Below are 13,780 nucleotides of genomic sequence, written 5' to 3'. Positions count from 1 at the left end.
CGTATTACATCAAGTGTAGTTACGATAGTACGCTTAACAAGTTAGAGCTGTATCGAGGACATGATGCTGCTAAAGTATTTTTAGAAAGACTTGAAAGTGAAGCAGTTCGTCTCGGTCGTATTCTGAATAGTAATATTCCTATGAAGCCACTCACCGACATTCAGTTAAATGATCATGAACGTGCTACAAAGTGTAGCATTTGTGATGGGGAATTTTCCGAAAATGACCCTAAAGTTTTTGATCATGATCATTTAACTGGTTTCTACAGATGTGCCGCTCATTATAGCTGTAATCTTAAGTATAGAGTTCCTAAATTCATCCCTGTAATTTTTCATAACTTATCTGGTTACGACTCTCATTTCATCATTTCACAATTTGGAGCTTCAGATGAAAAAGTAGATATAATCCCTCAGAATAAAGAGCGGTACATTGCGTTTGCAAAGTCTGTAAAAGTAGATGCTGAGCATTCTATAAAACTGAGATTCCTTGACTCGTTTCGCTTTATGGCGAGTAGCCTCGATAAACTTTCTAGTCATTCACAGCCTGAACAATTTACAGAAATTCGACGCGTTTTCCCCGAAGAAACGCAGTTTAATTTACTTCGGCGTAAGGGTGTTTTTTGTTACGAATATCTCGACTGCTTAGACCGCCTCGAAGAACGTGCCTTACCATCGAAACAATCCTTTTACAGCTCGCTGAATTCAGCAGATATTAGTGATGATGACTATTTACATGCGCAACATATCTGGGAGCAGTTCCACATTCAAACGCTGGGTGAATACTCTGATTTATATTTAAAGACAGATGTACTTTTGTTAGCTGATGTTTTTGAAAATTTTCGCTGTGTTTGCATGAACACCTACAGCCTTGACCCATGTCAGTATTTTACTAACCTGGGTTAAGTTGGGACGCGATGTTAAAATACACGCGTGTGAATTTGGAACTGCTGTCCGATATCGATATGGTGCACTTTATAAAAGCATCCATTCGAGGCGGTCTGAGTCAGTGCAGCGGCCGGTATTCGAGTGCTAATAATAAGTACATGCCGAGTTTCGATTCCAGTCAGGAATCTCGGTATATCGTTTACCTCGATGCTAATAATCAGTATGGGTGGGCGATGAGTCAGCATCTACCGGTGAGTGGTTTCCGCTGGCTGACGCAGTGCGAAATTGATGCTTTACAGCTACACGCCCTAGGCGATGAAGCTGATAAAGGTTATTTCCTCGAAGTTGACTTACAGTATCCTAAAGAGTTACACACTTCTCATAATGACCTACCGTTCTGCCCTGAAAATATGAAGTCCCCGTACATTACATCAACGACGAAAATGCTCATTGCTAATTTATGCGATAAATCTAAGTATATCATTCATTACCGAAATTTAAAACAGTGTTTGCAGCATGGTTTGAAGTTATCCAAAATTCATCGCGTACTAGAATTTAATCAGTCACCGTGGCTAAAGCCATATATCGATCTGAACAATAATTTAAGAACGAATGCGGTTAACGAGTTTGAAAAAGATTTCTACAAGCTCATGAATAACAGTGTGTTTGGTAAGACTATGGAGAATGTTGACAAACGCGTTGATGTAAAATTGATTACAAACTGGGATAATATTAAGAAAAGGTATGGTGCTAACTATTTAATAAGTAAACCAAATTTCCAGAGCTGCACCATCATACACGAGAATTTAGTTATTATACAGATGAATCGTGTCAAGGTTAAGTATGACAAACCTACCTACGTCGGCTTCACAGTACTTGAATTGATTAAAACACTCATGTATGAATTCCATTACGATTACATGATGAAGAAGTACGCGCATAATGCGCAATTGCTCTACACAGATACCGATTCGTTTATTTATCAAATCAAAACTGATGACTATTACAATGATATAAAGCCTGACTTGGGTAGGTTTGATACAAGTAACTATCCTGCAGATAATCAATATCATCTACCGCTAGTGAACAAAAAGGTTCTAGGTAAAATGAAAGATGAATGTGCTGGGAATATTATCGATTCATTTGTAGGTACTAAATCTAAGTCATATTGCATAAAACTCTTAAATGAATTACAAATAAAGAGATTGAAGGGGGATAAAAAGAATGTCGTTCAGAATCAGCTAAGTTTTGAAAACTATAACAATTGCATTAAAAGTAATCCACCTGTTTTGCATAAGCTAATGTCTGTCATTAGAAGCAAGAAGCACCAGTTGTACACTCATTTAATTAGTAAGGTAGCCCTTAATAGCGATGATTGTAAACGGTTTGTCATCCCAAATTCTACCAACACGCTAGCCTGGGGGCATAGTAGTATTGATAAGTACTACTTTACATAAACATTATGCTAGAGGTGTGTGTACTCACGTTACGCTGTCTTACATCACAAAGAGGTACGCTGAGAGTGTAGTACGGCAAGTTTAAACTTGTACATTCAAGAATTGCATCGAGAAGTACGCAAAACATCACTGGGGTAAAATGATTCGAGATAAAACGTGTACATACAAGATGTAAATAAATAATGTAGAATTAGCATATTCTTTTATTTTAGGTTAGGTATCACCTTCCTCCCGCTCCTTATTTGCAAGATAGAGTTTTTGTTTATTACTCATAGAAGAAGAAAGAAGGTGATGAGCAGTTTCGTAAGTATAGTTCGGTAAGTATCTCGAGAGCAGAATTTTTTTTTTGTCAAAAAAGCACATAGGTTTGTAAAGCACGTGGAATTTGCCGCCACCGGGCAGCACGGTGATTAAAGATAGCGGATGACAGCTGTCAAAAAAGCACATGGCTTTGTTTCTACGTGGAATTTGCCGTCACCACATAGAGGGTAGCACTGTTCTCAAAGATGGTGGATGACGGCTGTCAGAAAAGCGCATAGGTTTGTAAAGCACTTGGAATTTGCCACCGCTACATAGAGGGCAGCACTGTTCTCAAAGATGGCGGATGACAGCTGTCAGAAAAGCGCATAGGTTTGTAAAGCACGTGGAATTTACCGCCACCACATAGAGTGCAGCACTGTTCTCAAAGATGGCGGATGACAGCTGACGAAATTCCCCGCAGCACAGTGCTCAAAGATGGCGGATGACAGCTGTCAAAAAAAAAAGCACGTGGCTTTGTTTCCCAACAAGAGCACGTGGAATTTGCCACCACCACATAGAGTGCAGCACTGTGATTAAAGATGGCGGATGACGGCTGTCAAAAAAGCGCGTGAGTTTGTTTCCAAACAAGACCACGTGGAATTTACCACCACCACATAGAGGGCAGCACGGTGCTCTCTTGATTAAAGATGGCTGCTGTCACGTGGAATTGTCTGCCACCACAGGTATCTAGCTAAAGAGGGCAGCACTGAGGTTTGCGATGCAAGATGGCTGCTGTCAAAAAAAGCATTTTTCAAATTATCCGCCACCGCATTTCAAAGGTAAGTAGCTAAAGAGGGCAGCACTGTGCTCTATAGATTAAAGATGGTGGATGACAGCTGTCAAAAAACACGTGGCTTTGTTTACCTCACGCTAGTTAGGTTAAGTTGGTAGCACTAAGGTTTAGACCCGTCAAGATGGCAGCACTGCCGATGACAGGTGACGAAAGAGGGTAGCACAGTGCTTTGTGGTTTAAAGATGGCGGATGACAGCTGTCAAAAAAGCACGTGGCTGTCAAAAAGCACGTGGCTTTGTTTACCTCATGCTAGTTAGGTTAAGTTGGCACTACTGAGGTTTAGGCCCGTCAAGATGGCAGTACTGAGGTTAGCGATGCGTTGTTGTCGATGACAGCTGTCAAAAAGCACGTGGCTTTGTTTACAAATTCAAATTTCCCGCGGGAGGTGGAGGAGGCATCTGGGAGGCCTCTGGCTGAGGTGGAGGTGGAGGTGTCCACTGGGAGGCCTCTGGCTGAGGTGGAGGTGGAGGTGGCCACTGGGAGCCTGAGGGGGAGGTGGCGGCAGAACCCGCCTATTATACTACTGATAGTAGCTTGTAATACGAGATGCAGAGTTTTAAATTCGACCGGTATATGTATTGATAATCACATTATCGATTATCACCGTGCTTTTGTTAAATACAGTAGAGACAATACGCGACACTCTGCGAGATATCGAGGGACAGCAATTAGAGCTCTATCTAGCCGTTGCCTACGAGATATACAAGGCCGGGACATAGCTACTAGTTTGCCGCTGAAAAGACTCTGTTCACGGTTTGGCCCCTAGATGTCAGATTTCTGTTCTGCTCTTGGCGGAATTGAACATTGTGATATACGGATAACTGTGATGTTGTTTTGATTTTATGCAATTTATTGTGCGTATTGTTTCTGTCGGTGAGTGTCTGTAAGGTTGGAAAGCATGGTGCACTGTTTTGTACCTCTATGTACTTCGGATGCCGCTAAAAAGCAAGAAAATGTGACGTTCCATAATTTTCCCTCGGAATCCTGTTTAAGGGAGAAATGCAGGCAATCTATTTCGAGGCACGAGTATGTAGATTGCATTTTAATATATCGGATTTCAGTGTAAGCATATCAATCAAGCGAATTCTCCCCAACGAGATTGTTAATAAAGGGTACAGATCTCCGCACATGTTTATGGGGGTATTTAGGGGTTGTAGTAAGGATGTGAAGGAGAGGGCATATTAGTCTCTGGTAAGACCCAAACTAGAGTATAGCTCCAGTGTATGGGACCCCCTTCAGGATTACTTGATTCAAGAACGGGAAAAAATCTAAAGAAAAGCAGCTCGATTTTTTTGGGTGTTTCCAAAAAAAGGGTAGCGTTACAAAAATGTCGCAAAGTTTTGGCTGGGAAGACTTGGGAGAAAGGAGACGAGCTGCTCGATTAAGTGGTATGTTCCGAGCTGTCAGTGGAGAGATAGCGTGGAAGGACATCACTAGACGAATAAGTTTGAGTGGTGTCTTTAAAAGTAGGAAGGATCACAATATGAAGATAAAGTTGGAATTCAAGAGGACAAATTGGGGCAAATATTAGTTTATGTGAAGGGGAGTTAGGGATTGGAATAACTTACCAAGGGAGATGTTCAATAATTTTCCAATTTCTTTGTGATCTTTTAAGAAAAGGCTAGGAAAACAACAGATAGTGAATCTGCCACCTGGGCGACTGCCCTAAATGTAGATCACTAGTGATTGATGATGGTTGATGAATATCAATTTGAATTTTTTGAATGTCATTTAGTAGCTTTATTCGTGTTAGAATAAACTGAATCTTACAGGAAGAAAGAGTGAAATACGGAGAAACGACGCTAAAAATTTGCGTCCTCTGGCTTAGGAAATCGCCTACCGGCTACTGATTTGAGATCCTTGCACTGCCTAACTGTACATCAGCTGATGCTGAAAAATTATATAGGATTTTCTAATAGCGAAACGGGCATAACATCGCTCTCCAAACAGCGGCTTCAATACGAATGTCGCAACAACAGATGTGTGGAGGAAAAGGTATGACAGCTGATAATGCATAATATGGTGATTAAACCCAAAGTTATTTATGACCGCAATCTCGATCAGATTATCGGATATACTGAGGCAGAATTAGAGAAAACGGGAAGAAGTGACAAACTCGCTAATAGACTTCGTCTGCTTATTCCGTGAATTACTTATTTCGCTTAGGCAAAGTATAAGAAGTACGATGTAGAAAAGTCATACAACTGCTCTTTGTCAATTTTTTCATCTCACATCTGTTTGGTGTCTTGTGAAATTGATTGTTTTAATGCTTTTTTATATAGATTTTCGTACTGGAAGGTGTTGCAATGAGTGGGCGCGACAGCTCAGTAAAGAGAACTCTAGCGGCGCTTGTCGGAAGTATCTCGAGGTGGAATCTAGTGTGCTGTATTTCCCGGCCTTATGTACCTCGTAGGCAACGATCTAGCTGTGTGACCTGATAGTTAGTGCGTCTATCATAAGAGCACGTGCATTTGTTTGTACAGTTTTTGGGGTTATTCATGCGTTTGCATTGAGTTGACATGAATAAATTGTAGCGTGTGTCATTCCTTTATATCTCCTCTCAATATGAGTGGAAAGATACGTGCTGTGTTTGGCTGCAATAACTATGTAGTGCAGAAGGATTCGCGGACTTTTTTCCGTTTCCCTCGCGACAAGAAAATGTAAGTAAATATTGTGTTTGCATATATATTCTTCCACTTAAAAAGATATTTTTATTGTACTTCCTAAACTTCTGACCTGCGCGACCCACGTTTTAACTGGCTTAAAATATAATAAGCTTATTTTATTGTATAATGGGGCAGTTAACCTTCAGTACGATGTATTGTTGTAAATGTGATCTGTGGGTTTGATTTGATTCATGAAAATACATATGTGTGTGGCTGGTTTTGTTCCAAGTTACCCCTTTTGGAATGCCGTAATGCGTTGTCAAGCACTGAAGAAAATTTGGATGATTTAAGAAATGTACAAATCATGTAGAAACAATATGATGATGCAAATTTGCTTTACCGTAATGTAATGACATTATGGCAAGTATTGCTTATAGGGAAAATTTGAATGTTTTTGAAGCTAAATTTATAGTTTCTTTCTGTTAGTAGACTTCAGATTAAAAGGAAATTTACCGAGATCGATAGCTGTAGTCGCTTAAGTGCGGCCAGTATCCAGTAAACGGGAGATAGTTTGTTCGAACCCCACTGTCGGCAGCCCTGAAGACGGTTTTCCGTGGTTTCCCTTTCTCACTCCAGGCAAATGCTGGGGCTGTACCCTAATTAAGCCCACGGCCGCTTCCTTCCCACTCCTAGCCCTTTCCTGTCCCGTCGTCGCCATAAGACCTATGTGTGTCGGTGCAACGTAAAGCAACTAGCAAAAAACAGTAGCAGCCCGAAGGCTGGTCTGATCCTCCACAGTTCCACCAAAGGCTGTCATAGACAGGCTAGGCATCACTGAAGAGGCATACTAGGGAAATGAGGAGAAACAACAACAATAAAGACGCGTGGGCTCCGGAGCCGGGTGCAGGTCTTTCGAGTTGTCGCGTGATAGGCGATCTACGCGCATATGAAAATGCGGCCCTACCTAAGATGAATTCTAATGTTTAATTCAGCAAACAGACAGCCCCCGAACCGTTGGAATTAATCGAGGAAAATTAAAATCATCGATCCAATCCAGACCCTTCAACCAAAGACTAACACGTGCTAACCATTTAGCTCATAGGTACCGGTATGAAAAGATTGCAACCATGATAGAAGCCTACGAGATGAAAATAAATAGCGTGACTTTTGCGGCGTTTCGTTTCACTTTTCCTTACACATTTCGTTGTTGTTGTTGTTTGAGTCATCAGTCGATAGACTCGTTTGATGCAGCTCTCCATACCACCCTATCCTGTGCTAACCTTTTCATATCTACGTAGCTATTGCATCCTACATCTGCTCTAATCTGTTTGTCATATTCATACCTTGGTCTACCCCTACCGTTCTTGCCACCTACACTTCCTTCAAAAACCAACTGAACAAGTCCTGGGTGTCTTAAGATGTGTCCTATCATTCTATCTCTTCTTCTCGTCATATTTAGCCAAATCGATCTCCTCTCACCAATTACGTTTCTGATTTTATCCCTTCATGTCCTCCCTATTACTTCTCTAAGGAATTTCAGCTTGGCCTCCTGTATTCTGCTTTCATCATGTTTTGTTGTTGCCCATATGCTTGAAGCATATGTTAAAATTGGTGTGTAATACATTGGATGCAAAATTTTCTTGCATTCTTTCGGGACGTCCCAGTTACAGACTATACAAATTGGTATAACCCATTGGCTTGTTCAATTCTCCTTCCAATTTCTTAATTTGTTTTCCCATTTTCTGCAATTATTCTCCCCGAATACTTGAAGCTTTCCACAACTTCTAATGGTCTTCCATTTCCTCCAATATTCCCCGATTACTGGATACTGGCCGAACATAAGCGACTGCAGCTATCGAGCTAGGTTCCAATATTCTCACTTCCTTCTCCATTACCTCTCGTCACCACTACTATCGTACACTTTTCCACACTTATTTTCATTCCATATTCCTCTATCTCGTTATTCCATACAGTATCTCGTTCTTGTGTTTCTATGTCATCTTCTCTCCATATTACTGTGTCATCTGCCTCCTTGGTTTCCATTGTTTGTTGTATACTCTTGTAGATTTCATCCATGGTTGTAATGAAGTGTGGAGGGGACAATACACATTCGTATTGAAGTCCTGTTTCTACTTTGAACCGGTTTGTTTGTCATGTCATAGTCTTCATACTGCTTACTTACTTTTCGTTGATGGCTTTTATAACTGGTTCTTCTCCACTCCCTGCCTTCTCGTTTATCAATGCATCCAAGACTACTTGCTGTGGTACACTGACATACGCCTTCTCAATATCGACATATATCATCACTAAATCCTGCCTAAATTCCCATCTGTTCTCCATCATGTTCTTTAGGCTCAACAGATTGAAAAACTTAAAAGTTATGTTTATACTGAGTGTGGAGTACGACACCGTATTGAAGTAAATCATAGATAATAACTGGTGCCGAGAAAAACAGAGTTCGAGCCTTTGAAAGGCCGTGTTTTCAGAAGTTGTTGAAGATCAGATGGATAGAACATGTCTCAAATAAAAAGGTAATGAATCAACAATTGGAATAGTCACTTGATTATCAGGAAGTTTTGTGCTTTTCGATCACAAGCGATGTACGTTTGATTCTTAACATGAAATGTCTTCGTATTGCGCTTTCAGTTCCGTATAAAACTGTATGTTACGGTATATAGCTCTTAATGCTATATACCAGTAAAGTGCCAAGTAAAACTAGGGGTCCTCTGACTATGATCTCAATATCGACAGATGTGATAAATTATATTTCCTATAGAAATGATCACTGTATTAGAAGTCATGTTAAATTTCGAGTTTTTCGGTATGAACATAATATTGACGGTCATGTAAAATTACAAGCTTGTTGCTTACTCTGTTGACAAATAACATAAGTAGCAATGACTGCAATAATGTAATACATTTTTCTGGCTTATGCTTCAGTGTAAGGTCATTGGAAGTAATCAACAATCCCAGTACCTTCTAACTACTTCAGTTGCTGTGTGAAATGGACCTGGAAGTAAAGATAAAAGAGGAACCAGCCTGGCTTGAAGGAACAACTGCATCACTTGTAAGTCTCTTTCCAGACAACTTTATAGAGGTCAATAATTAGCCCTTTGTAGCTGAATAAATTTCACAGGGGCCTAATTTTCTACGTGCTTCCTCAATATTAACACCAGCAGTCACCATTTGCTGCATGAGCATCTATGCATAGTATGACTCTGTTTTTTTTTTTTTTTTTTTTTTTTCTGGGAGTACCGTATGCTGCAGTGCGCTACATAAAGCTGTCAACCCTTAGGAACTATAAACCACACTATTGATGTACGTCTATGGGTCAATCTAGTGACAAAAACTTCATTCATGGGACAAGGAAAGGGGTTCTGGTGGTATAAGCCACCAGATAAGGGCCGCCGTGTGGTTAATTAGCCACTAGCATTTGCTAAGGAGACCGCTATGCATTCTATATTTTATAGTGGCATAAAGTTGAATCAGTGGTGTAGGCTTGATGTTGAAGCAACCTTGGTTAGGTCCAGCTAGTGACAAAGTAGTGATTAGCAGTGTCTCAAGATTGAGGCTTCAGGGCATTTCATGTGTTAAGTACTCTTGACTGACTGTCTGTTGTTAATTGATTACCTCTGTTGGTTATTGAAATGTATTTCTGGAGGGTGTGTGGTCATTTATTTATTCTGCATTGTTTCGTGATGGAATATTTGTGGTATTGACATCATTTCCTATAATATCAGCCAATTGTAGTGCTAGTAGTTGCTGAGTTGCTGGAAAATGGTGGGTGCTAGATTGAATTAGTTTATGGCCAGTAGGTCCCTGGCTCTCATGGAGAACATTTTTCCTCCAAAACAAATTCCAGTCAGGTTTGCATCATTTAAACTTCTTTACAATGACACGGATGTTGCGTGAGCATGTATTAAAATTCTGGCTTGGAAATTCACTGTGAGTATAGTTTGTCTAAAGCAAACACCCTGATGAATGCGGAGATGCTGTGAAAAATTTTGGAGAAGATGCAAGATATTTTCACCGTCTTTCTGTGCTCTGTCTGTCGCTACTCTAATCACAGTCCATTGCAATCTTCTGTGTGTGTGGCTTTCAGTTCAATGGCCTTTCATCTTATAACTCGGGGGTGAACTGATGACATGCTAATTTCATGTCGGCGAGTGTGATTCGGGTTCGGTCTAGAGGTATTTGCAGAAGCTGAATTATGTCTGTAGTTTTACTGGCTTGAAAGTAAATTCCTGCACATCATTCTGGCACCTCAGAGTCTTTGGAAACCTTGACAGTTTGAAGAGAGATGTTCAATGAATAACTGTGATTTGAAAGCAATAACCTATTGCAAACACTGTGAACTGCTAATTTACAGATGAGATATTGCTCAATGATTCATAAAGCTAAAATTCTGCAATTAATGAGATCTACTCTCAGAATAAATGTGTGCTTTTTTAGTTCTGAGTTACAGGTACTCCAGAAGAGAATGGTGTCTGAACATATCCAAAATGTGGGAGTACTGTTGTTCAAGATGTCTACCTTTGGTATTTCTTATTATATCAGACTTGAACCTGGCATATGAGCACAGTCCTGATTTAAAACTCTAGGTTTAATATTTCTTATAATGCTACTGCTTCATACTCGTACAGATATGAGAATTACGTTATAGAAATGTGTGCCAGTATCGGAAACTGTTAGCAAGTATATAAAGGTTGGGGTTGGATTAGTCTGTACTTTTTACTGTCAGTATCGAAATTACTTTGGTTTAGGGGTTGTACCTCTTCTATTTTTCCCCTGTAATTATACTAGGGGATGGTTGGCCCATTGTACTTTTTTAAAAACTAATATCTTTCAACACTACCGCACCACCATTAGAACCACATGTTAAAATTTATTGCTCCTCTCGTAATTAGTGTAGAAGAAGTTAAATCACAAATCTTTCGTCAGTGATCTTGAGACTGGATACACCAGTCTGCTAAACAAAATGTCAACACTGATAAGATTACTCTGGGTTACCGTCACATCCACAGTGTGCTGGAAGAGATGTGTGTTAAGGAAAGAGCAGATTTGCCTATCGCATAGGAGAGATAAAATAGCTCAAAATCTGAATGTACATTCTCTCAAAATAAGAATTTTGTTCAGACATTGAATCCATTTAGAAAAGGAGAATATCGATTAGCTAATTTTATTCCTCAAATAAAGATCACACTCTATGATATATAGAGAATCATGTCTAAGGGCAGTAGAAAACATGATTTCTGAGATAATTTTCTTAGTTGGCTCTGACACTGTGACAACTTAAGGCACATTAAACAAAAAAATTTCTCTCCTGCTTGTCATTATTTCCCTCTCCTTTTTGTGCATCCTTTTCATCCATTCCTTTGTTCAGCTACTGTTCTCTTCTGTATTGAATGGTTAAGTTGGTTCTGCATTTAATGGGTTAAGTCAGTATATTCTAGAACTTCATACTTTAATTTACTATGATTAGTAGGTTAACTTATACTAGAACATAAGCTTTTGATCACAGTCCCTCCCCCCTTTAGTGCCAGCAAGGTTTTATGAATCCAAGTGAGAAATTTAAAGGTCTCGTAGTAGATCATAAAAGATCTTCTGAAACTGCAGATGTACTCTCCACCACTGCTGACTCTTCACTGACAGTGTCCTCATCCCCATAATTCTTCACAGAACACTACATAACATGATTGTAGTAGTAAAATATTTCATTTGTGGTTGCTTTGAGTTTGGGCTACATCACATCTTTTGATGGTATATGGCTATGATAAGCCTGCTTGTTTCATGTTTATTTTTCTTATTTTGCACTTGGAAGCATTGAAATATGCTGTTTGAAACAGAACTGTCTTAATGCTTTATGTAGCCCCTGTAAGCTCGGCAAAACCAAAGTAGAGAATGTGATTCCAATATTTCAAGGTATTTTAATCTGTCTGTAAACAAACTCTAAGCTGAGAACAAAAAATTATTTAGAGCAGTTGTAGCACTTGCAATTGGTTCAAACAACTTTTAAGATTTGCTTGATATGATTTTACATGTGAAAACAATTCATATAATTTAGTGCGTATGCCTATGGCAGCTTCCTACCAAATTCTGTGCGAGATGGTGCCAATTCCATCCCTGTTAGTATATATTCTGGTATGGCTAGGAAATGTTTCTCATTTTATATTATGTTCTCAGTCTCATTCTTTATCTCACATAAGGAGTGAGGAAGAATAGTAACATTCTCAGTACAGCCTTTGGTTATAGCAATCCTCTGCTGGTGGTAATCTTCCATAAATATTAGTGAAATTCTGAAAGTAACTGTACACGTTGAGTGCCGAGCCGATTGTAGCACACTATTCCACTGGTGCCAGGCATGTTTTTGAATTGCATTCCGCTGGTGCCAAAGCAATTGTACGCGTTGTAGTCTGTTTATATAATCTTGGGATGTATTTATATGATGTACTAAGTAAATTTTATCTCACCATACCATGGTCATGTGTGACGCCATATGGTGTCACATCAATTTTTAGGAAAGATAAAATATAGCGTGACGCCATATGGTGTCACAGAATTTTTTGTCATGGAATGTGCAATACAAATTTCAAATACAGGATATTTATTTGCTAATTCAAATTAACGCAATATTTATGAAAACCTAGTAAAATGCAAAACAAGTACTTATATTACATTACATATTGTTGTGAACAGTTTTCTGATAACTCTAAACAATGAAAATATGCTTCTCGGCACGCCCGAGTTCTTGTTACTCGTTGTAATTTTTCAAACCTTATTGGCATCGTTGTTCAAACATCGTCCTTTGTACACTTGTTTCATGTGCTATTTTCATATTTACGTTTTGCACATCTGATCGGGAAGTTAAGGGGGAACGCGCTAACTATACGCGCTACCTGGCTGCTGGCGCAGCTCGACGCAGCCCGGTTGGTTCACGTCCGCTGCTTCGCTCCTCCCTACCTCTCCGCCACACCCCGATACTCCCGCGGCACTTCTAACTTTATGACTATTTATTTGTTCAATTTTGGCGTTTAAACTTGCGCTGGGTACATGCAGTTTTCACCTTTGCATTCTACTGCCTCCCACGAATATTCCTACCAAATTTCAACCGAATCCGAGTGTAACACATGTATGTGTTCCCTCGTAAGATTATTACCAATATCTTCCATTTTTTATATTTTTGCACAACTATATAAACTGAGTGATAATACGTACGTAAACGAGGAATAAACAATGCCTGGCGCGCTTTCACCTGTGACAATGACCACTGGCCAGTCAGTGGCTTCGGAAGAATACTGTGGCGCCACATGGTGGCATAGAGTAAAAACACATAGCTGGAATAGACCCTGAAGTTCGCCCTTCACATAGTACCAATTTTACGCGCATAGATGTCACAGCTGATTATCTATGGTGCATCGCCTGAAACTCAACTGTGCCGCCATATGGCGTCACGCCAACTCTGATTTCAAGAACGGTGTGCCGCCATATGGCGTCACGCCATCTCAAATTTGAAGACCACCGTGACGCCATATGGCGGCACGTGGCACCCAACGTGTTAACATGCTCATTTGTTCTTGACTATATGTGTAGATATGTGTTACGAGCATACCTAATATATATTATTTTCCACAGGAAAATTTTGAACATGTGTCAGAAGTGATAACTCTGAAAGAGGAAATTAAATCAGAGTTAACAGAGCCAAGGTCAACACAGGAAAACTCTCTTGAGGTAATGTACCTA

At 39.8% G+C, this 13,780-nt stretch overlaps 1 protein-coding gene across 1 annotated transcript in view; it reads left to right on the top strand.

Moving 5' to 3' along the window:
* LOC137503025 (uncharacterized) overlaps positions 1 to 13,780 on the top strand; it is a 70,919-nt gene that overhangs the window by 16,569 nt on the left and 40,570 nt on the right. The window contains exons 2-3 of the mRNA XM_068230403.1: positions 8,981 to 9,107; positions 13,673 to 13,768. Of these exons, the coding sequence (XP_068086504.1) occupies positions 9,045 to 9,107; positions 13,673 to 13,768 (159 nt within the window). The 5' untranslated portion in view covers positions 8,981 to 9,044. The remainder of the gene's footprint in view (positions 1 to 8,980; positions 9,108 to 13,672; positions 13,769 to 13,780) is intronic.

This window comes from Anabrus simplex, chromosome 14, assembly GCF_040414725.1.
Source record: "Anabrus simplex isolate iqAnaSimp1 chromosome 14, ASM4041472v1, whole genome shotgun sequence".
Lineage (NCBI taxonomy): Eukaryota > Metazoa > Arthropoda > Insecta > Orthoptera > Tettigoniidae > Anabrus > Anabrus simplex.
The sequence above is the reverse complement of the archived record's forward strand: the minus strand, read 5'-3'. Positions and strand labels throughout refer to the sequence as shown.